Raw genomic sequence first — 24,517 nt, 5'->3', positions numbered from 1 at the left:
GGGGGGAGAGAATGAGGGAGGGAAGGGGGGGGGAGAGAATGAGGGAGGGAAGGGGGGGAGAGAATGAGGGAGGGAAGGGGGGGAGAGAATGAGGGAGGGAAGGGGGGGGAGAGAATGAGGAGGGAAGGGGGGGAGAGAATGAGGGAGGAAGGGGGGGAGAGAATGAGGGAGGGAAGGGGGGGAGAGAATGAAGGGGGGGGGAGAGAATGAGGGAAGGGGGGGGGAGAGAATGAGGGAAGGGGGGGAGAGAATGAGGGAGGGAAGGGGGGGAGAGAATGAGGGAGGGAAGGGGGGGGAGAGAATGAGGGAGGGAAGGGGGGTGGAGAGAATGAGGGAGGGAAGGGGGGTGGAGAGAATGAGGGAGGGAGGGGGGTGGAGAGAATGAGGGAGGGAGGGGGGGGGAGAGAATGAGGGAGGGAGGGGGGGGGGAGAGAATGAGGGAGGGAGGGGGGGGAGAGAATGAGGGAGGGAGGGGGGGAGAGAATGAGGGAGGGAGGGGGGGGAGAGAATGAGGAGGGAGGGGGGGGGAGAGAATGAGGGAGGGGAGGGGGGGGAGAGAATGAGGGAGGGAAGGGGGGGGGGAGAGAATGAGGGAGGGAAGGGGGGGAGAGAATGAGGGAGGGAAGGGGGGGGGAGAGAATGAGGGAGGGAAGGGGGGGGAGAGAATGAGGGAGGGAAGGGGGGGGAGAGAATGAGGGAGGGAAGGGGGGGAGAGAATGAAGGAGGGAGGGGGGGGAGAGAATGAGGGAGGGAAGGGGGGGGAGAGAATGAGGGAGGGAAGGGGGGGGAGAGAATGAGGGAGGGAAGGGGGGGGAGAGAATGAGGGAGGGAAGGGGGGGAGAGAATGAGGGAGGGAAGGGGGGGAGAGAATGAGGGAGGGAAGGGGGGGAGAGAATGAGGGAGGGAAGGGGGGGAGAGAATGATGGAGGGAAGGGGGGGAGAGAATGAGGGAGGGAAGGGGGGAGAGAATGAAGGAGGGAAGGGGAGGAGAGAATGAAGGGGGGAGGAGAGAATGAAGGGGGGAGAGAATGAGGGAGGGAAGGGGGGGAGAGAATGAGGGATGGAAGGGGGAGGGAGGAAGGGGGGAGAGAGAATGAGGGAGAGAGGGATGGGGGAGAGAGAATGAGGGAGAGGGATGGGGGAGAGAGAATGAGGGAGGGATGGGGAGAGAGGTATGGCGGAGAGAAATGAGGGATGGGGGAGAGAGAATGAGGGAGGGATGGGGGAGAGAGAATGAGGGAGGGATGGGGAGAGATAATGAGGGAGGGAGGGGGAGGAGAGAATGAGGGAGGAAGGGGGAGAGAGACTGAGGGAGGGAGGGATGGGGGAGAGAGAATGAGGGAGGGAGGGCTGGGGGAGATAGAATGAGGGAGGGAGGGATGGGGGAGAAAGAATGAGGGAGGGAGGGATGGGGGAAAGAGAACGAGGGAGGGACGGGGGAGAGAGAATGAGGGAGGGAGGGATGGGGGGAGAAAATGAGGGAGGGATGGGGGAGAAAATGAGGGAGGGAGGGGTGAGGGAGGGAGGGATGGGGGAGAGAGAATGAGGGAGGGAGGGATGGGGGAGAAAATGAGGGAGGGAGGGATGAGGGAGTGAGGGATGGGGGAGAGAGAATGAGGGATGGGGGAGAGAATGAGGGAGGGAGGGATGGGGGAGAGAATGAGGGAGAGAAAACGAGGGAGGATGGGGGAGAGAGAATGGGGGAGAATGAGGGAAGGAGGGGGAGGGCAAGAGAATGAGGAGGGAGAGGGCAAAGAGAATGAGGGAGGGAGGGACAGGGAAAGAGAATGAGGGAGGGAGGGACAGGGAAAGAGAATGAGGGAGGGAGGGACAGGGGAAAGAGAATGAGGGAGGAAGGGACAGGGGAGAGAGAATAGGGAGGGGTGGGGGAGAGAGATTGAGGGAGGGATGGGGGAGAAAGGGGATGGGGAGAGAGAATGAGGAATGGGGAAGAGAGAACTCATTCTCTCATGGGGGAAAGAGGGATGGGGGTGGGGAGAGAGGGGTGGGGGAGTGAGAGAGGAATGGGGGTGAGAGAATGAGGGAGGGAGGGTCGGGATGGGGGAGAGAAAATGAGGGAGGGAGGGACGGGGGAGAGAGAATGAGGGAGGGAGGGTGGGAGGGACAGGGGAAAGAGTGCGGGATGGAGGGACAAGGGAGAGAGAAAGGGGAGAGAGAATGGGGGAGGGATGGAGGGAGGGATGGAGGGAGGGAGGTGGAGGGATGGAGGGAGGGAGGTGGAGAGAATGAGGGAGGGATGGGGGAGAGAACGAGGGAGGGATGGGGGAGAGAACGAGGGAGGGATGGGGAGAGAGAACGAGGGAGGGATGGGGATAGAGAACGAGGGAGGGATGGGGATAGAGAACGAGGGAGGGATAGGGGAGAGAGAATGAGGGAGGGAAGGGGTGGAGAGAATGAGGGAGGGAAGGGGGGGAGAGAATGAGGGAGGGAAGGGGGGGAGAGAATGAGGGAGGGAAGGGGGAGAGAATGTGGGAGGGAGAGAATGAGGGAGGGAAGGGGGTAGAGAATGAGGGAGGGAAAGGGGGAGAGAATGATGGAGGGAAGGGGGGGAGAGAATGAGGGAGGGAAGGGGTGGGGAGAGAGAACGAGGGAGGGATGGGGATAGAGAACGAGGGAGGGATGGGGATAGAGAACGAGGGAGGGATGGGGATAGAGAACGAGGGAGTGATAGGGGAGAGAGAATGAGGGAGGGAAGGGGGGGAGAGAATGAGGGAGGGAAGGGGGGGAGAGAATAAGGGAGGGAAGGGGGGGAGAGAATGAGGGAGGGAAGTGGGGGAGAGAATGATGGAGGGAAGGGGGGGAGAGAATGAGGGAGGGAAGGGGGGGAGAGAATGAGGGAGGGAAGGGGGGGAGAGAATGAGGGAGGGAAGGGGGGGAGAGAATAAGGGATGGAAGGGGGGGAGAGAATGAGGGATGGAAGGGGGAGGGAGGAAGGGGGAGAGAGAATGAGGGAGAGAGGGATGGGGGAGAGAGAATGAGGGAGAGGGATGGGGGAGAGAGAATGAGGGAGGGATGGGGAGAGAGGTATGGCGGAGAGAAAATGAGGGATGGGGGAGAGAGAATGAGGGAGGGATGGGGGAGAGAGAATGAGGGAGGGATGGGGAGAGATAATGAGGGAGGCGGAGGAGAGAATGAGGGAGGAAGGGGGAGAGAGACTGAGGGAGGGAGGGATGGGGGAGAGAGAATGAGGGAGGGAGGGATGGGGGAGAGAGAATGAGGGAGGGAGGGATGGGGGAGAAAGAATAAGGGAGGGAGGGATGGGGAGAAAGAATGAGGGAGGGAGGGATGGGGGAAAGAGAATGAGGGAGGGACGGGGGAGAGAGAATGAGGGAGGGAGGGAGGGATGGGGGGAGAAATGAGGGAGGGAGGGGTGAGGGAGGGAGGGATGGGGGAGAGAGAATGAGGGAGGGAGGGATGGGGGGAGAAAATGAGGGAGGGAGGGATGAGGGAGGGAGGGATGGGGGAGAGAGAATGAGGGATGGGGGAGAGAATGAGGGAGGGAGGGATGGGGAGAGAGAATGAGGGAGAGAAAACGAGGGAGGGATGGGGAGAGAGAATGGGGGAGAATGAGGGAAGGAGGGGGAGGGGAAAGAGAATGAGGGAGGGAGAGGGGAAAGAGAATGAGGGAGGGAGAGGGAAAGAGAATGAGGGAGGGAGGGAGAGGGGAAAGAGAATGAGGGAGGGAGGGACAGGGAAAGAGAATGAGGGAGGGAGGGACAGGGGAGAGAGAATGAGGGAGGGATGGGGGAGAGAATGAGGAATGGGGGAGAGAGAATGAGGGATGGGGGAAAGAGGGATGGGGTGGGGGAGAGAGGGGTGGGGGGGGAGAGAGGGGTGGGGGGGAGAGAGGGGTGGGGGGGAGAGAGGGGTGGGGGGGTGAGAATGAGGGAGCGAGAGAGGGATTGGGGAGAGAGAATGAGGGAGGGAGGGAAGGGGGCGAGAGAATGAGGGAGGGAGGGATGGGGGAGAGAGAATGAGGGAGGGAGGGACAGGGGAAAGAGAATGCGGGATGGATGTGGAGAGAAAATTATGGAGGGAGGGATGGGAGAAAGAATGAGGGAGGGATGGGGGAGAGAATGAGGGAGGGAAGGGGGGGAGAGAATGAGGGAGGGAAGGGGGGAGAGAATGAGGGAGGGAAGGGGGGAGAGAATGAGGGAGGGAAGGGGGGAGAGAATGAGGGAGGGAAGGGGGGGAGAGAATGAGGGAGGGAAGGGGGGGAGAGAATGAGGGAGGGAAGGGGGGGAGAGAATGAGGGAGGGAAGGGGGGGAGAGAATGAGGGAGGGAAGGGGGGATAGAATGAGGGAGGGAAGGGGGGGAGAGAATGATGGAGGGAAGGGGGGGAGAGAATGAGGGAGGGAAGGGGGGAGAGAATGAAGGAGGGAAGGGGAGGAGAGAATGAAGGGGGGGAGGAGAGAATGAAGGGGGGAGAGAATGAGGGAGGGAAGGGGGGGAGAGAATGAGGATGGAAGGGGGAGGGAGGAAGGGGGGAGAGAGAATGAGGGAGAGAGGGATGGGGGAGAGAGAATGAGGGAGAGGGATGGGGGAGAGAGAATGAGGGAGGGATGGGGAGAGAGGTATGGCGGAGAGAAAATGAGGGATGGGGGAGAGAGAATGAGGGAGGGATGGGGGAGAGAGAATGAGGGAGGGATGGGGAGAGATAATGAGGGAGGGAGGGGGAGGAGAGAATGAGGGAGGAAGGGGGAGAGAGACTGAGGGAGGGAGGGATGGGGGAGAGAGAATGAGGGAGGGAGGGCTGGGGGAGATAGAATGAGGGAGGGAGGGATGGGGGAGAAAGAATGAGGGAGGGAGGGATGGGGGAAAGAGAATGAGGGAGGGACGGGGGAGAGAGAATGAGGGAGGGAGGGATGGGGGGAGAAAATGAGGGAGGGATGGGGGAGAAAATGAGGGAGGGAGGGGTGAGGGAGGGAGGGATGGGGGAGAGAGAATGAGGGAGGGAGGGATGGGGGAGAAATGAGGGAGGGAGGGATGAGGGAGTGAGGGATGGGGGAGAGAGAATGAGGGATGGGGGAGAGAATGAGGGAGGGAGGGATGGGGGAGAGAATGAGGGAGAGAAAACGAGGGAGGGATGGGGGAGAGAGAATGGGGGAGAATGAGGGAAGGAGGGGGAGGGCAAAGAGAATGAGGGAGGGAGAGGGCAAAGAGAATGAGGGAGGGAGGGACAGGGAAAGAGAATGAGGGAGGGAGGGACAGGGAAAGAGAATGAGGGAGGGAGGGACAGGGGAAAGAGAATGAGGGAGGAAGGGACAGGGGAGAGAGAATAGGGAGGGGTGGGGGAGAGAGATTGAGGGAGGGATGGGGGAGAAAGGGGATGGGGAGAGAGAATGAGGAATGGGGAAGAGAGAACTCATTCTCTCATGGGGGAAAGAGGGATGGGGGTGGGGGAGAGAGGGGTGGGGGAGTGAGAGAGGAATGGGGGTGAGAGAATGAGGGAGGGAGGGTCGGGATGGGGGAGAGAAAATGAGGGAGGGAGGGACGGGGGAGAGAGAATGAGGGAGGGAGGGTGGGAGGGACAGGGGAAAGAGTGCGGGATGGAGGGACAAGGGAGAGAGAAAGGGGAGAGAGAATGGGGGAGGGATGGAGGGAGGGATGGAGGGAGGGAGGTGGAGGGATGGAGGGAGGGAGGTGGAGAGAATGAGGGAGGGATGGGGGAGAGAACGAGGGAGGGATGGGGGAGAGAACGAGGGAGGGATGGGGAGAGAGAACGAGGGAGGGATGGGGATAGAGAACGAGGGAGGGATGGGGATAGAGAACGAGGGAGGGATAGGGGAGAGAGAATGAGGGAGGGAAGGGGTGGAGAGAATGAGGGAGGGAAGGGGGGGAGAGAATGAGGGAGGGAAGGGGGGGAGAGAATGAGGGAGGGAAGGGGGAGAGAATGTGGGAGGGAGAGAATGAGGGAGGGAAGGGGGGGAGAGAATGAGGGAGGGAAAGGGGGAGAGAATGATGGAGGGAAGGGGGGGAGAGAATGAGGGAGGGAAGGGGTGGGGAGAGAGAACGAGGGAGGGATGGGGATAGAGAACGAGGGAGGGATGGGGATAGAGAACGAGGGAGGGATGGGGATAGAGAACGAGGGAGTGATAGGGGAGAGAGAATGAGGGAGGGAAGGGGGGGAGAGAATGAGGGAGGGAAGGGGGGGAGAGAATAAGGGAGGGAAGGGGGGGAGAGAATGAGGGAGGGAAGTGGGGGAGAGAATGATGGAGGGAAGGGGGGGAGAGAATGAGGGAGGGAAGGGGGGGAGAGAATGAGGGAGGGAAGGGGGGGAGAGAATGAGGGAGGGAAGGGGGGGAGAGAATGAGGGATGGAAGGGGGGGAGAGAATGAGGGATGGAAGGGGGAGGGAGGAAGGGGGAGAGAGAATGAGGGAGAGAGGGATGGGGGAGAGAGAATGAGGGAGAGGGATGGGGGAGAGAGAATGAGGGAGGGATGGGGAGAGAGGTATGGCGGAGAGAAAATGAGGGATGGGGGAGAGAGAATGAGGGAGGGATGGGGGAGAGAGAATGAGGGAGGGATGGGGAGAGATAATGAGGGAGGCGGAGGAGAGAATGAGGGAGGAAGGGGGAGAGAGACTGAGGGAGGGAGGGATGGGGGAGAGAGAATGAGGGAGGGAGGGATGGGGGAGAGAGAATGAGGGAGGGAGGGATGGGGGAGAAAGAATAAGGGAGGGAGGGATGGGGGAGAAAGAATGAGGGAGGGAGGGATGGGGGAAAGAGAATGAGGGAGGGACGGGGGAGAGAGAATGAGGGAGGGAGGGAGGGATGGGGGGAGAAAATGAGGGAGGGAGGGGTGAGGGAGGGAGGGATGGGGGAGAGAGAATGAGGGAGGGAGGGATGGGGGGAGAAAATGAGGGAGGGAGGGATGAGGGAGGGAGGGATGGGGGAGAGAGAATGAGGGATGGGGGAGAGAATGAGGGAGGGAGGGATGGGGAGAGAGAATGAGGGAGAGAAAACGAGGGAGGGATGGGGAGAGAGAATGGGGGAGAATGAGGGAAGGAGGGGGAGGGGAAAGAGAATGAGGGAGGGAGAGGGGAAAGAGAATGAGGGAGGGAGAGGGGAAAGAGAATGAGGGAGGGAGGGAGAGGGGAAAGAGAATGAGGGAGGGAGGGACAGGGAAAGAGAATGAGGGAGGGAGGGACAGGGGAGAGAGAATGAGGGAGGGATGGGGGAGAGAATGAGGAATGGGGGAGAGAGAATGAGGGATGGGGGAAAGAGGGATGGGGTGGGGGAGAGAGGGGTGGGGGGGAGAGAGGGGTGGGGGGGAGAGAGGGGTGGGGGGGAGAGAGGGGTGGGGGGGTGAGAATGAGGGAGCGAGAGAGGGATTGGGGAGAGAGAATGAGGGAGGGAGGGAAGGGGGCGAGAGAATGAGGGAGGGAGGGATGGGGGAGAGAGAATGAGGGAGGGAGGGACAGGGGAAAGAGAATGCGGGATGGATGTGGAGAGAAAATTATGGAGGGAGGGATGGGAGAAAGAATGAGGGAGGGATGGGGGAGAGAATGAGGGAGGGAAGGGGGGGAGAGAATGAGGGAGGGAAGGGGGGAGAGAATGAGGGAGGGAAGGGGGGAGAGAATGAGGGAGGGAAGGGGGGAGAGAATGAGGGAGGGAAGGGGGGGAGAGAATGAGGGAGGGAAGGGGGGGAGAGAATGAGGGAGGGAAGGGGGGGAGAGAATGAGGGAGGGAAGGGGGGGAGAGAATGAGGGAGGGAAGGGGGGATAGAATGAGGGAGGGAAGGGGGGGAGAGAATGAGGGAGGGAAGGGGGGGAGAGAATGAGGGAGGGAAGGGGGGGAGAGAATGAGGGAGGGAAGGGGGGAGAAAGTGAGGGAGGGAAGGGGGGAGAGAATGAGGGAGGGAAGGGGGGAGAGAATGAGGGAGGGATGGGGGAGAGAGAATGAGGGAGGGAGGGATGGGGGAGAGAGAATGAGGGAGGGAGGGATGGGGGAGAGAGAATGAGGGAGGGATGGGGAGAGAGGTATGGCGGAGAGAGAATGAGGGATAGGGGAGAGAGAATGAGGGAGGAGGGATGGGGTGGGGGAGAGAGGGGTGGGGGGGAGAGAGGGGTGGGGGGGTGAGAATGAGGGAAGGAGAGAGGGATGGGGGAGAGAGAATGAGGGAGGGAGGGAGGGATAGGGCGAGAGAATGAGGGAGGGAGGGATGGGGGAGAGAGAAGGAGGGAGGGAGGGACAGGGGAAAGAGAATGCGGGATGGATGTGGAGAGAAAATTATGGAGGGAGGGATGGGAGAAAGAATGAGGGAGGGATGGGGGAGAGAATGAGGGAGGGATGGGGGAGAGAACGAGGGAGGGATAGGGGAGAGAGAATGAGGGAGGGAAGGGGGGAGAGAATGAGGGAGGGAAGGGGGGGAGAGAATGAGGGAGGGAAGGGGGGGAGAGAATGAGGGAGGGAAGGGGGGGAGAGAATGAGGGAGGGAAGGGGGGGAGAGAATGAGGGAGGGAAGGGGGGAAGAGAATGAGGGAGGGAAGGGGGGAGAGAATGAGGGAGGGAAGGGGGGAGAGAATGAGGGAGGGAAGGGGGGAGAGAATGAGGGAGGGAAGGGGGGACAGAATGAGGGAGGGATGGGGGAGAGAGGATGGGGGAGAGCGAATGAGGGAGGGAGGGATGGGGAAGAGAGAATGAGGGAGGGAGGGGGAAGAGAGAATGAGGGAGGAAGGGGGAGAGAGAATGAGGGAGAGAGAATGAGGGAGGGAGGGAGGGATGGGGAGAGAGAATGAGGGAGGGAGGGATGGGGGAGAGAGAATGAGGGAGGGAGGGATGGGGGAGAGAATATGAGGGAGGGATGAGGGAGGGAGGGATGGGGGAGAGAAAATGAGGGAGGGATGGGGTAGAGAAAATGAGGGAGGGGTGGGGGAGAGAGAATGAGGGGGGGGGGGAGAGATAATGAGGGAGGCAGGGGGAGGAGAGAATGAGGGAGGGAGGAAGGGGGAGAGAGAATGAGGAAGGGAGGGATGGGGGAGAGAGAATGAGGGAGGGAGGAATGAGGGAGGGAGGGAGGGAGGGATGGGGGAGAGAGAATGAGGGAGGGATGGGGGAGAGCGAATGAGTGAGGGAGGGATGGGGGAGAGAGAATGAGGGAGGGATGGGGGAGAGAAAATGAGGGAGGGATGGGGGAGAGAGAATGAGGGAGGGATGGGGGAGAATGAGGGAGGGAGGGGGAGGGGAAAGAGAATGAGGGAGGGAGAGGGGAAAGAGAATGAGGGAGGGAGGGACAGTGAAAGAGAATGAGGGAGGGAGGGACAGGGGAGAGAGAATGAGGGAGGGATGGGGGAGAGAGATTGAGGGGGGGATGGGGGAGAGAGAATGAGGAATGGGGGAGAGAGAATGAGGGATGGGGGAAGAGGGATGGGGGATGGGGGAAGAGGGATGGAGGGGTGGGGGAGTGAGAATGAGGGAGGGAGAGAGGGATGGGGGAGAGAGAATGAGGGAGGGAGGGATGGGGGAGAGAGAATGAGGGAGGGAGGGAGGGACGGGGGAGAGAGAATGAGGGAGGGAGGGACAGGGGAAAGAGAATGCGGGAGGGAGGGACAGGGGAAAGAGAATGCGGGAGAGAGGGGTGGGGGGGAGAGAGGGGTGGGGGGAGAGAGTGGTGGGGGAGTGAGAATGAGGGAGGGATAGAGGGATGGGGTAGAGAGAATGAGGAAGGGACGGATGGGGGTGAGAGAATTAGGGAGGGATGGGGAGAGAGAATGAGGGAGGGAGGGATGGGGGAGAGAGAATGACGGAGGGAGGGAGGGACGGGGGCAAGAAAATGAGGGAGGGAGGGACAGGGGAAAGAGAATGCGGGATGGAGGGACAAGGGAGAGAGAATGGGGAGAGAGAATGAGGGAGGGATGGAGGGAGGGATGTGGAGAGAAAATTATGGAGGGAGTTAGGAGAATGAGGGAGGGAGGATGGGGGAGAAACAATGAGGGAGGGATGTGGGGCAGAGTGAGGGGGGAAGGGAGGATGGGGAGAGAGAATGAGGGTGGGGGAGAGAGAATGAGAGGGGAGAGAATGACAGGGAGAAGGGAGGAGAGAAAGTGACAGGAAGAAGGGGAGAGAGAAAATGAGGGAGGGAGAATGAGGGAGGTGGGGAAGGGGGATAGAAAATGAGGGAGGTGGAGAGAGAATGAGGGACGCGGAAGAGATAATGAATGAGGGAGTGGGAGAGAGCATTAATGAGGGAGGGGGGAAGAGAATGAGGGAGGGAGGGGAGAAGAGAGAATGAATGAGGGAGGGGAGAAGAGAGAATAAATGAGGGAGGGGGGAGAATGAGAGAGGGGGAAGAGATAATTAGAGGGGTGAGGATAATGAACGAGGAGAGAGAATGAGAGGGAGGGAATAGAGAATGACAGGGAGGGGGAAAGAGAGAATGAGAGAGAGAGGGGGAGTGAGGATGAGAGAGGGGGAGAAAGAATGAGAGAATGGGGAGAGGGGAGGAAGAGAGTGACAAGGAGAGAGGGCGTAAGCTAATGACAGGGGGAGAGGGGGGAGTGTGTATGAATGTTATTGTTAGTGTGTATAAATCTATTGGGTATTTTAATTTTTCAGTTAAAAAAGAAAAATCCGAAAGAGGTGTGTGTGTGTGGGTCGGTGTGTGTGTGTGCGTGTGTGTGTGTCTAGGTTACCAAATACCCTTGAACCGGCCCTGTATAAATGTGTTACTTTTATGTGATGTTCTGTAAATTCATGATGTACAGATACAAACATATGTTACCTTGGCTTTTCTAAGCAAGCTGACAACACTTAGGCTTGTTGCTGACAATTCCCTACTGGGCATGCTCTGGAGCTGAGCGATGATGTACCGTTCACAGATATGTTGCAGTCTGGACACTTGGTACATCTCAGCACAAATCAACAGTGACATGGCTTGTAGAACGCTAGCTGGGGGTATATAGATGACAAATTAGCAGTTAAATTGTCTATTACAAGCCAGAAAACAGTGCATCACTTCAATACTTCATTAGTTCACTGGTTCCAACGACCCCAAAAATCTGTCCCCTCCAAGATTTTTAAATTGTGAGTGGTTTAGATGGGAAATTACCCTCAAACGACTCCCTTACGTTTATTGGCTTTTTAAGGACTGGGTGGATTAAGGTTAGAGTAAACACATAGTTGACATACCGTTACCCATAACTTTTTAAACACACATATATACATACATACATACATATATATACACATACATATATACATACATATATATATATATATATATATTATTTTTAAACACATTAAAATAGAAGAAGAAAAAACAAGCAGAAGTAGTCATGCAAGAATAACTGAAAGGGGGGTTTCTTTCTCAATAAAGATTCTTTTTTTTTTTTTTTACCCTGCTACTACAACACATCAATCCATAAACACTCCCTGCTGTAAAATAGAAATGTCTATGATGGTAATGAAACAAAATGTTGCAGTGGAGGCCTCTAGTGGCCAGGCAGGTGCTTGTCACACCTTCCTGTAAAATGAAAACTGAAGTGAAACTGATTTTATGAAATGCCTTTCTGATGACAAATCTGACCACAGCAGAAACATCTACTTCAAAACTGCATACTTATAATGTGATTTACATAAAATGCTTCCCAGAAATCTACTATTTCTCAATACTGTATGTTAAGTCCCATTTTGGAAACAGAGTATCTTTATTTATTTCAGGGTGCAGGAGGGCAAAGGAATGATGATGATTACATACGGTAAGAGTAGGAGAACAAAGAGGCTTGTGTAAAGATTGCTGAGCATGTGCAGTACACTTGATATGACCAACTAAATATTAAGTATAAATGGTTTTCTTATACAACATCAATTTATAATCTGAAACTGATGGAGACCATTAGTGCTGCAGCTGGACATGCATGCTACTTACCCGGACAACAGGAGTCTGTATAAAGATATTCAAGGAAAGAAAGGAAAGTTTCCTTAGAAATGCCCTGAACTGGAATCAGAATGCTGTTTGCTTCCATGTAACTACCATTGAACATAACAGCCATTACTTCACAGCGAGCTACCAGCACTGCGCGATGGGCAGGAATTGCAGTATCTGTGCGATAAAGAAAGCAAAAGCACCTCTAATTAGATATACTTAGCTATACCTATACATCCGAACAACCATATCTCAGCAGGCTCTTACTTCTCACGTTCTCACTGTCTTCTCCACCTTCTCACCTACACGCTCTTCTCTCAACCTTCTTACTTCCTCACACTCATCACTTCACTTCCTCACCTACAGCACTACAAACACTCTACTCTTCACGCCCCCACAGTTCCTGCTCTCTACTTTTCACCTAGCCCCTTCCCACATGCTTCCCACGTCTAACTTATCACTTACTTCCCCTTGTGTGGCTTGGACATATCACCAATCACTAAACCACTTCCACAACTTCAATAAACCACGATTAAGAACTAATTTTCTTACAAATGGCAACTACTGGAGATGTGATCTTCATGATGTGATCTTCACCACATTTTGTGGGTATGTCCAAACATAAATTCTTGCCGGACTCAAACTGGTAAATTTGCTAGTGAAGTAAAATTAAATATCCATTAAATTCCACTAATTTAGTGTTCATACTAAACATACATGATCAATTCTACCATCTAAATAAGTTGCTTAAGTTTTCTAAACAGGCAGCCTAAAATATACTGTTTATTACCTGCTTATAATGTCCTCCCACAGCTTAAAGATGATCAGATTCACCAGCTAAACAGACACAGAACCTCCCCCACCAGTCATAAGGAAGGTCAGGAGGATGACTAATCAATACTTTGCACAGTAAACACTTACATTTCCTATTATAGAAAAAAAATACTTCTCTATCAGTTCTCTATCATTTAACTATGTTAGGTAAAATGCAGATGAACCCTGCAAAGCATTGTGGTTAAACAATGTTTTAACACATATTTACAAATACTTAGATCTGTAACTTTAAAAAAAAAATGCTTCAATCACCTAGACCAGGAGTGCGCAAACTGGGGGCAGCGAGGCTTTCTGGAGGGGGGCGCAGCAGTTATAGAGGCACGGCGCTTCCCTGGAGGCATTCCTGGGGGAGGGAGGTGAGAGCAGGCAGGGGGGCGCAGGGAGAAGAGTTTGCACACCCCTGACCTAGACGATAGTCCACTTTGGTCCTTGGTGGGAATGTGCCATTAAAGGCCACTTTATTTTTGTTCAACAAATTATACAATTTTGGCCGTGGGTATAAGAGCACATGCACACTGTGAAAATGTCTTTTTGACTAGTTCAAGTTACAATGACTAATGTATTGTATTGTATGTCTTTATTTATATAGCGCCATTAATGTACATAGCGCTTCACAGTAGTAATACACGTGGTAATCACATAAATAACAAATAATATAAATAACAAGTCATGGGAATAAGTGCTTCAGACATAAAAGTAACATTAAGGAAGAGGAGTCCCTGCTCCGAGCTTACAATCTAATTGGTAATGCAAATGTTTCTTTTCTCTATAGAAATAAAGGAAGTGTAATGTTAGCATTACTGTGATTTACACTTGTGTAACTACAACATAGGCATTTCTCATTTCTCATTCACAGGTTATATTATGACGGCACAGTACCTTCTATTTGGAAGATTACATCAGCTAGCAACGGGGAGTTACAAAAGAGTCCCAGAGAGTTTTTGAACTGCCGTGGAGTTGTAGAACAGAAAGAAGAGAAATCTGTTGAATACTGATCCTGTGAACAACAGGATATTATTATCTTTTATTTGTAGAGCGCCCACATATTCTGCAGGGAGGTACAATTTGGGTGCAGAGATTTGATAGATACTGTACATAAAAATAAAAATATTCTTCAAGTCCATTCCCACATCATAAAAAATATATAATGGGGCACTTCCTTCTAAACCAGGCCTGCACAACATGCGGCCCGCCAGCACTCACTGTGCGGCCCGCGGCGGCGGCTTTCCCCCTCCTCCCTCCCCCGAGTCCGCTCTCCTCCCTCTCCCGAGTCCGCTCTCCTCCCTCCCCCGAGTCTGCTCTCCCGAGCCCGCTCTCCCTCCCCGAGCCGAGCCCGCTCTCCCTCCCTGAGCCGAGCCCGCTCTTCCTCCCCGAGCCGAGCCCAGCCCGCTCTCAAGACTGCACGCTCTAGCAGTGCGGCACTTCCGGTGCCCGCTGCTTGCGAGCGCGCGCAGTCCTGCCTGCTCTCCGCTGTGATCTGAGGTGCAGGGGGTAATGTGAGGTTAGGAGTGCAGGGGGATATGTGAGGTGAAGGGGGGGGGGTGATGTGCAGGGGGGGTTGATGTGCAGAAGGGGGGGTGATGTGCAGGGGGGGTGATGTGCAGGGGGGGGTGATGTGCAGAATGTGTGTGGTCTGCGGTTGGGGGTATTGTGTGTGATGTGGATGGTGAGTATTGTGTGTGATGTGGAGGGTGAGTATTGTGTGTGATGTGGAGGGTGAGTATTGTGTGTGATGTGGAGGGTGAGTGTTGTGTGTGATGTGGAGGGTGAGTGTTGTGTGTGATGTGGAGGGTGAGTATTGTGTGTGATGTGGGGGTGAGTATTGTGTGTGATGTGGAGGGTGAGTATTGTGTGTGATGTGGAGGGTGAGTATTGTGTGTGATGTGGAGGGTGAGTATTGTGTGTGATGTGGAGGGTGAGTATTGTGTGTGATGTGGAGGGTGAGTATTGTGTGTGATGTGGAGGGTGAGTATTGTGTGTGATGTGGAAGGTGAGTATTGTGTGTGATGTGGAGGGTGAGTATTGTGTGTGATGTGGAGGGTGAGTATTGTGTGTGATGTGGAGGGTGAGTATTGTGTGTGATGTGAAGGGTGAGTATTGTGTGATGTGGAGGGTGAGTATTATGTGTGACGTGTAGGGCCAGTATTGTGTGTGATGTGGAGGGTGAGTATTGTGTATGGGTGAGGGGGAGAGATGGGGGTGTGAGAGATGGGGAGTCACAAACATTGATGATGAGGGGTGCAGGGGGAGATATATGAGGATGATGAGGAGTGCTGGGGGAGATATGAGGATGAAGATGATGAGGGGTGCTGGGGGGATATGAAGATGAGGGGTGCTGGGGGAGATATGAGGATGTTGATGAGGGGTGCTGGGGAGATATATATCAGGATGAGGGTTGCTGGGGCAGATATGAGGATGATGTGAGGTGCTGGGAGAGATTGAGGGGTGCTAGAGATATGAGGATAATGATGAGGTGCTGGGGGAGAGATGATGATGATGATTTTACCCGTGCGGCCCGAATCTGTATTCCTTGGAGCAGTTCGGCCCTTCTCACTTGACAAGTTGTGCAGGCCTGTTCTAAACAATCATCTTGCTTATACAGAAAAAAAACAAAGATAAATGACACGTAAGTCTCTTATCCATTGTGCTCGCTCAGCACTACTGTACATCCCAGGAACGCTGGATCTCCCCACACAATAAGAGCATATGCTGCCACAGCACAATGAATGAGAGACTTAAGTGTCATTTATCTTTATTTTGTTTTTCTGTATAAGCCAGATGATTGTTTAAGAGGGAAGTGCCCCATTATATATTTTTTAGATGTGGTGATGAGCTTAAAGCAGGGTCTTAGGCCACGCTTATAGTGCCAGCGACGCGACGTCACCTGAAAACAAATACATTGCCACCGCTGCGTGCGCTTATAGTGCGTGCGACAGAGCGACAGAGCGGAAACTGGAAGCCGGCAAAATTTGATTTTTCAAGGGCTGTCGCGTCATGGGACGGCCCTTGAACAAATCAAGTTGCCGGAATCCCGCGACCCCGCCGCCCGGCGAAACGTAACTTTTGCCGGTGGCAACGGGTGAAGACACCCGCCGTGTCACCGTCGCCATCGACGGCACTATAGGCACAGCCTTAGAGCTCCAAACACAGCCCCCCTGACCCCATATTTATCATCAGATTTGCTCTGACATTCTGGCAATCAATTACAATTTTTTTGCAATTTACACATTTTGTTACTATTGTTCATGTGTTGGTGTATTTATACTATTTTCACTTTTTATATGTTATTGTGCACAGAGTGGCTGACTGATAACAGTTTAGGCAGAACATCTCTCATTGAGGCAGACAGCTTTTCAGTTTGCTCTAACGTCTTATGGTTCTAATCTGTTTTATATAGATAGGGTTCTTTTCTCTTTGCAAGTACAGTGGTCACTATTATGATAGGAAATGGGATGCCGTCTGAATAATGTAAAACTATCATTGTTATTCCCTGCATTTTTGTTTTGAGAAAACACAGATCCAAAGACAATTGTTGTTCAATCTGAGTGCTGGAGGTTATATAATTGATACATTTGGTCTTCTCAGTGAAAATCAGGGGAGATTCTACAACCTGCATGCACCATACTTAATATAATTTGCTAGAGTGATCGATATTGACTATTTATGTGGTGCTGTCTGACTGTAAGGAAAATGGAGTCTATTCTGTCTCTGATGGTTTATGATTGCATATATTTAGTCAAAATCGCAAGCCTTACCTATTAAAACTATAGTTACTCCTCGTATCTATGACTATGTAGGGTGAACCATCCTAGGCCCCAGAAAAAGCATGTGGAATGTAAGCGGAGCTGAGTTTGTCCTGTTTCTGATGGCCTAGACATGTAAGGGGTTAATTTTCAGCATGTAAGGAGTTACCTTTCATTTCTTAGTAAATGCTTACTGTTACTGTAATAATGTTTACTGTTCCTGTAATAGCCCAGGCAGAGTCCCTGCCCCCTTTCCCCCCATTTCCTGAGCCACACTATATGGCTGTTTTGGGCACAGAATTAGCAGAACCTCATCCCGGGACAAAGCGAACGGTAAAGCTGTTTGTGTCCGGGAGATAACCGATCGCAGATAAACACCTTTAAACTACCAGGCATCAGAGGAGAGATGTGGGGGTTCCCTATGTAAACTGTGTGTGGTATCCTGACTGCTGTAAACTGTATAACCAAAGCTAAGTATTAATAAACCATATTTAACGAACAATTGGTGTGGGTGGGTGCATGTGTATTCGTTGGTGATATTGACAATCTGAACAAGTACTTTGTGTCAGTACACGAACATGTAACTAAACTGGTTAGATGTCAATGTGCGAGACAGGAGTCATATTGGCTGAACTTCCTGGAAAGCTTTTATCCTTTTCATTACTTCTCCACTTAACCCTGTCACTGTTAGACATGGCTACCCTATATTGCAAAAAAGACACACCATCCATCAAAAGACAGCTTATCAATATCATAAATCAACCTCAGGCAGACAGGCTATTCCCTTGTTTATAGCAAAAGACAACATTTCTGTCATTTCAAAAATCCTGGTCTGTGAAGTGACTAAAAATGTTGACTTTATGCAATAAACATCCGTTAATAGTGGAGTTTCCTGCTTTTATAAATATTTATTATCAAGCATTAGATAAGCCGTCCACCTATTGTTTTAAATGGTGGGAGTGTCCAGCAGCTAAATTATAAAACGGCATTCAGCAAACAGTAAGCAGAAATCACAGATAAGACTTACTTTGCTCGGTATCTTTAATATACATCGGACTCTTTGAAGAACATGTGCAACATCTCCAGAGTCTCTCACCTTTTTTCTGAGATGTTGTTCTAGCGTTTGCCACTGTGATGCACCTGTGACAGAATGAGCTATCATTAAGACCCTGTCTTATAAATATCCACATAAGGTGAAACTCATCTCTCTGTATAGCAGACAGATATACAGGCATACCCCGCTTTAAGTACACTCACTTTAAGTACACTCGCGAGTAAGTACATATCGCCCAATAGGCAAACGGCAGCTCACGCATGCGCCTGTCATCACGTCCTGAACAGCAATACCGACTCCCTACCTGTACCGAAGCTGTGCGCAAGCGGGGAGACTATAGAGCCTGTTACAAATGCGTTATTTACATCAGTTATGCACATATATAATAATTGCAGTACAGTACATGCATCAATAAGTGGGAAAAGGTAGTGCTTCACTTTAAGTACATTTTCGCTTTACATACATGCTCCGGTCCCATTGCGTACGTTAATGCGGGGTATGCCTGTATAACTTTGTAGAAAGTATTAGGGGGCAAACTCATCATTATTATTATTTCATGACTATAGTAATGATAATAATAACAACAGCAACGTTGTTTTTGCTAAATTTTACTTTCACTTCTCTAAACAAATTGGAATTTGGCAGAATCTTCAGACATCTACTATTGATTAGTAATTGATTATTATATATAGCATGTGAGTTATTATCAGCCCCAGTGTCTAATGTCTTTCTTTATTATAGTCCATGCCCATAGACACTTAGCTAAAGTGGGAATGCACAGTAACTTATTACAGCTTACCATTTTTCAACTAAAAGTGTCCTTATTCTAAGAAGGTTGAGAACCTCCACTGAATACTTTATATGGCTTTTCAAGCAACATTGTGCCGTGTATAACACCTTGGAGGCCACATTCTCTGAAGCATTAAAAAAGCAATGAACAAATATATGGTTATGCAAAGAACACAATGCAAATATCCTAATAAGTACAATTATAAGTATAATTGAACAGCTGAACTGATAAAAAAAAAGTGTATTCTAATTAATTTGTAGTTAGAACTGCAAAGCAGATACACTTCAAATCACGTTCTTAAATATTTCCAGTGCATTCTTAATGATCTCTGCAATGAAAATACAATCAAGTTGCACCGAATGGGTGCATGCTGCACGCTGCGTACCACACACATGCAGATAAATGTAGTAAACAGGTGTAGACATTTAGACAGGGTACCTGAATAAATGAAGTGCAGAATGTCTGATAAACAGGAACAGAAGAGAGAGTCTTTAACAATGACTCTTACTGGTGAGTTGTGTGCTGTGATTGCAGCATCTCTATACACAGAGAAGAGGGCACATGCAGTTCTGAGTATGCAGGAGTCATGAATATCAGAGGCAGACGTCACATTGAATAGTAGCATGAACACACAGCTTATGCTACATAGAACAATCCTGTGAGCTTCAGACACCTGTTCCAAGTTTGTAGTGCAGAATATCACATCCACACATTGGCAGCGGAACAGCAAACTTTGTAAATCAGACTCGTATTGTGAGGGTTCATCCTTTAAGACTGGCATCTTTTCTATGAAAGCAATGCATACAGGTTAATAATCATATTATATATCGTTATACATTTTATTTTGTTATACATAATGAAGAACATGTTATATATTCCTCCAAACATGATATAATTTGTTATATAATCAGTAAAGTTCTACCAAAAACCTGGGCAAAAAGTACTACAACATTGATAAAGATATTTTCATTCTAAAGTCCAGTCTTGATACTTCTGCAGGAAATGGAAAGGAGCGCACGATCCAACAGGAGCAGAGAGAGGAGAGGACCTAATTCCAAAAAAATATAAACTTTATTGTGTCATGGACCTTTATTTAGGTCTGCATGGGAAACTGAACATAGGGAGTGCTTAAGGAAGAACAAGATAGGGGGTTGAATGGGAAAACAGTAAAATGGAGCTTGCAAACAGTAAGAAAGGGGTTGAAAGTTGGGCTTCCATGAAGGAGTCAGAAAGAGAGAGGAAGGCACAAGGAAGATAGAAAGATGGACGAATGTGGGGGGAGAAGAGAGGGACCATGAGTGAGAGAAAGGTATACTTGTGAAAAAGAGAATGAGTGACTCATTGGCACGAAGAGAAATGTGTATGCAATAAAGGGTAAAGAAACGAAGAGAGAGAGAGAGAGAATAAAATACAGATATAAAGAGGCATGACCAAATCCAATCTGCAATACTGAAGGCAGGAGAAGGACAGTGTTGAAATATGTTTATATTTCATGTTTGGCTGACCAGTTAGTTAAATTGTATGTTAATGTGCAGGACCATCGCCCCCACAAACCTCTAAGATAGTCACAAATGGTGGTACATACAGTATATACACTCATTACCCTATTCTGGGGGCCAGTTACAGCACCATCTTTCGCACTTTGTCCTGGAGCCTAGATATCTATCTATGGGGCGCTCTAAAGGACTCGCTTCCAGAGACCGTAATATACTGTATAATGTTATTTGTATCCACAAAAATTATTATAGAAACACCTATTTTCATAGACTTGGAAAGCAGCAGTACAGGTTTCTTATGTGTGAGAACAGTGAGGTGTAGGTATCAGGGCAAAATAACTGCTCCAATAGAAGGTTACAATACGACTTTTGCCTTTGATACATTTTGTGCCATTTTTGCTTTGATACAAAGACAAAGTGTTTCTTAACTACTAAAATCAAATGCATGTTTATGCTGGGGATTGGGTAACTGTGACTGTAAGTTAGTGGTTACCGTTTGCAGTGAGAGAATGTACAAAAGGATTGACCTCTTACTTAACAGTATAATTCCCTGTTTCTCAACTAATACACAGGTTTAGATGGGAATTCTCTAGGTATTTTCTGTGTAGTAGAAAGAGTATAGTTTTATTTATGCTATAAAAATGTTGTTGCTTTAAGCATATTTTCCGTTCTAAATAAAAATTAAAAGTTAAAGGTGGGTCCCATCGACCCTAAATGGATGAACAATGGTGATATGTTTAAAGCTGCAGTTCAAGCAATATCCTGCATGTGTTTTTTTTTTGTTTTTTTTTTAAATAAATCAGTTCTGTACAGTGAGAAAATACTTGTAGCATTTATTTTTTTAACAACTTTGAAAGACAATTTTGAATGTATTCTAATGTAACGAGCATTTTTGTTCCTATAGCAACCCTTTACAAAGGCACAACCTCTTCCTTTTCTGTAACAGGCTCTGGCACACCCCTTTTTGAGACCTGCCCTCACTCTAGCAGTGCACTAGCTCAATTGTATCTAGTTACTGCCAGGTCACATGATCTTCCCCACAGAACTTTGTCAGTGCAGAAGAATACGATCAAAGATGCAGAGAAGCTCAGATAGCTGTATTAAACCTTATGCCAGTGTTTATTCCATTGCACGTGTGTATTTAATGTTAAATAGTAACAACTAATTTTAAATCAAATGTGTATATATCATAATGTAAACAATATGTATATTTAATTTTGTGTATATGTGAATGTGTACAATTTGATGTGTGTGTTATTAAAAATGAGTGAGTTTGTGTGTAATTGTGTATGTATGTATGTATGTATATACATATATACAGTGCTTGACAAATCACCCAAAAATCTACTCGCCGAACCAAAAAAATCTACTCGCCACCTAGTCCCGCCCCCAACCCCGCTTTCAAAAAACAAAACATAAATTTAATAAATTCCTAGTAAGAACAACATTAGTTTTTGACATGTTTATTTATTGTATTACATTATACTATAATTAGTCCTTGTTACGTGTGTGTGTGTGTGTGTGTGTGTGTGTGTGTGTGTGTGTGTGTGTGTGTGTGTGTGTGTGTGTGTGTGTGTGTGTGTGTGTGTGTGTGTGTGTGTGTGTGTGTGTGTGTGTACTGTAAATGTCGGATCTACAACAAAAACCCAGATGTGAATGACTAGTTTCCTGAACCCCTTAACCAGTGTCAGGACTCCCCTGCTTCACCATTTCTAAAGCAACAATCCCGCCTGGGATCTTACCTGATCCGCAGTCCCTCAATGTCCAGGTACCCTCATTCCCCCAATGTTAAACATTGGAGGGGAGGCGTTCCTTACCTGTCTTCTGAGTTAGGGGGGGATTCCGATGTCTTCAGTGTGAAGCTCGAGAGTTAGATCTAGAAGAAAGCAGTATAGGTTATTCCGGTGTATTATAGGGCAGTTAAGATATACAGGGTAAATAAGAGATTCAGATCCAGAGTGTGAGACAGAGAGTGAGAGACACAGAGATACAGAGAGAAGGTGTGAGAGAAACAGAGAGAAGGTGTGAGAGAGACAGAGAGAGGGTCTGAGAGAGACAGAGAGAGGGTCTGAGAGAGACAGAGAGAGGGTGTGAGAGAGACAGAGAGAGGGTGTGAGAGAGACAGAGAGAGGGTGTGAGAGAGACAGAGAGAGGGTAAGAGACAGAGAAAGGATGAGAGACAGAGAGAGGGTGAGAGACAGAGAGAGGGTGAGAGACAGAGAGAGGGACAGAGACACAGAGAGAGGGACAGAGACACAGAGAGAGAGTGAGAGACACAGAGAGAGGGTGAAAGACACAGAGAGAGCGTGAGAGACACAGTGAGAGCGTGAGAGACACAGAGAGAGCGTGAGAGACACAGAGAGAGGGTGAGAGACACAGAGAGAGGGTGAGAGACACAGAGAGAGTATGAGAGACACAGAGAGAGGGTGAGAGACACAGAGAGAGGGTGAGAGACACAGAGAGAGGGTGAGAGACACAGAGAGAGGGTGAGAGACACAGAGAGAGAGCGTGAGAGAGAGAAAGGATGAGAGAGAGAGACAGAGAGAGGGCGAGAGACAGAGAGGGCGACTGGGTGGGGGGTTGGGGTGACTGACTGGGTGATTAGGTGGTGTGACTGACTGGGTGATTGGGTGGTGGGGTGACGGGTGGTGGGGTGATTGGGTAGGGTGACGGGGTGGTGGGGTGACTGGGTGTTGGTGTGACTGGGTGTTGGGGTGACTGGGTGGTGGGGTGACTGGGTGGTGGGGTGACTGGGTGGTGGGGTGACTGGGTGACTGGGTGGTGGGGTGACAGGGTGGCGGGGTGACTGGGTGGCGGGGTGACTGGGTGGCAGAGTGACAGTGGTGGGATTACTGGGTGGTGGGGTGACTAGGTGGCGGGGTGACTGGGTGGCGGAGTGACTGGGTGGCAGAGTGACTGGGTGGCAGAGTGACTGGGTGGCATGACTGGGTGGTGGGGTGACTGGGTAGTGGGGTGACTGGGTGGTGGGGAGACTGGATGACGGGGTGACGAGGTGGGGTGAGTGGGTGGTGGGGTGATTGTGTGGGGTGACTGGGTGGTTGGGCGACATGACTGGGTGGTGGAGTGACGTGACTGGGTGGTGGAGTGACGTGACTGGGTTGTGGGGTGACGGGTGACTGGGTGGTGGGGTGACTGGGAGGTGGGGTGACTGGGTGGCGGGGTGACTGGGTGGCGGGGTGACTGGGTGGCGGGGTGACTGGGTGATTGGGTGGCAGGGTGATTGGGTGTCTGGGTGGCGGGGTGTCTGGGTGGCAGGGTGACTGGGTGGTGGGGTGACAAGGTGGTGGGGTGTGCCTGATTCGGGCGGTACTTCTGGTGTCCTGCACACACACACACTCTCCCATATATACACAATCACACACACACGCTCCCATACACACACACACACACACACACACACACACACACGCTCCCATATACACACACACTCTCTCTCTCTCCCATACTCTCTCTCCCATACACTCTCTCTCTCTCTCTCTCTCACTCTCTCTACCACCAGGCGCCAGCCAGCCGCGATGACACGCACCACCACCGCACCACCCCCCCCCCTTACTCCCCCGCGCCAAGCTCCCGCCACGCGTGGGCAACCGAGAGAGCGTCGGGTACCAGAGAGGGAAGGACCAGCCCCCGCTACCACCCGAGAGCGAACACCCCCGCGCCAATCTCCCTGCAACCAAGGGAGCGCCGGGGACCAGAGGGGCAAGGAACACTCCCCGCCCTGGGCGAGCAGCTGCGCTGGGGACCAGGGGGGGGGGAAGGAACACCCCCCCAAGCCGGGCGAGCAGCTGAAGGAGCGCCGGGGACCATAGGGGGAAGAACCAGCCCCCGCTACCACCCGATAGGGAACACCTTGCGCCAATCTCCCGGCAACCAAGGAGAGCCGGGGACAAGAGGGAAAGGAATACCCCCTACCCCGGGCGAGCAGCTAAGGGAGCGCCGGGGACAAGGTGGGGGGGGAAGGAACACCCCCCCGACCCGGGGTGAGCAGCTGAAGGAGCCCTGGGTACCAGGTACACCCCCGCTACCACCTACACACACCCAGCATGACACTCTCACACACACCCAGCATGACACACACACACACACTCAGCATAGCACAAAAACACACACACACACACACACCCAGCATCCGTCGGACACAAGTGGGGGGTGGGGGGAATGGCAATGCATGCGGGCAGGGAGAGTACTTACTTCCTCAATAATCAGCCCTGTAAAGGAAGGCGGACGTCACTGCTCCTTCACATATAGAACTATCCTTCCCCCCGCCCTCCCCCCCCCCCCGCAAAAATAAGTCTGAGCAGCGGGCCAACTCGCGTCAGGCCAATCAAATAAGGGGATTTTATTATTTATTTTTTTCTCTGCGCGAGCAGGGGAAAATTGAAAAAGAACCGCATGCATTGCAGGGGCGGCCATTATGGATCGCCACCGAGCCAAATCCGATCGCTCCTGGCGAGCGGGCGACCGGATTTGTCGAGCACCACACACACACACACACACACACACACACACACACACACACACACACACACACACACACACACACACACACACACACACACACACACACACACACAATAGTGATTCTGGAAAATGATATATATTTATTTTCAGTATCCTTAGCGCTGCAGTGTAAGTGTAAGTGTGGTGCACGGTAAAGGGTAAATAGTTATAGTCTGGAGGATCCCTAGAGATC

The 24,517-nt window shown here is 51.4% G+C and overlaps 1 protein-coding gene across 1 annotated transcript in view; it reads right to left on the bottom strand.

Moving 5' to 3' along the window:
- RHOBTB3 (Rho related BTB domain containing 3) overlaps positions 1–24,517 on the bottom strand; it is a 124,939-nt gene that overhangs the window by 6,176 nt on the left and 94,246 nt on the right. Inside the window, exons 6-10 of the mRNA XM_075584271.1 lie at positions 18,746–19,093; positions 17,491–17,603; positions 13,600–13,717; positions 11,890–12,063; positions 10,744–10,910 (exon numbers count right to left, since the gene is read on the bottom strand). Of these exons, the coding sequence (XP_075440386.1) occupies positions 10,744–10,910; positions 11,890–12,063; positions 13,600–13,717; positions 17,491–17,603; positions 18,746–19,093 (920 nt within the window). The remainder of the gene's footprint in view (positions 1–10,743; positions 10,911–11,889; positions 12,064–13,599; positions 13,718–17,490; positions 17,604–18,745; positions 19,094–24,517) is intronic.

This window comes from Ascaphus truei, chromosome 1, assembly GCF_040206685.1.
Source record: "Ascaphus truei isolate aAscTru1 chromosome 1, aAscTru1.hap1, whole genome shotgun sequence".
Classification (NCBI taxonomy): domain Eukaryota; kingdom Metazoa; phylum Chordata; class Amphibia; order Anura; family Ascaphidae; genus Ascaphus; species Ascaphus truei.
Note: the sequence above shows the minus strand (reverse complement) of the source record. Positions and strands in the feature narration are given on the sequence as shown.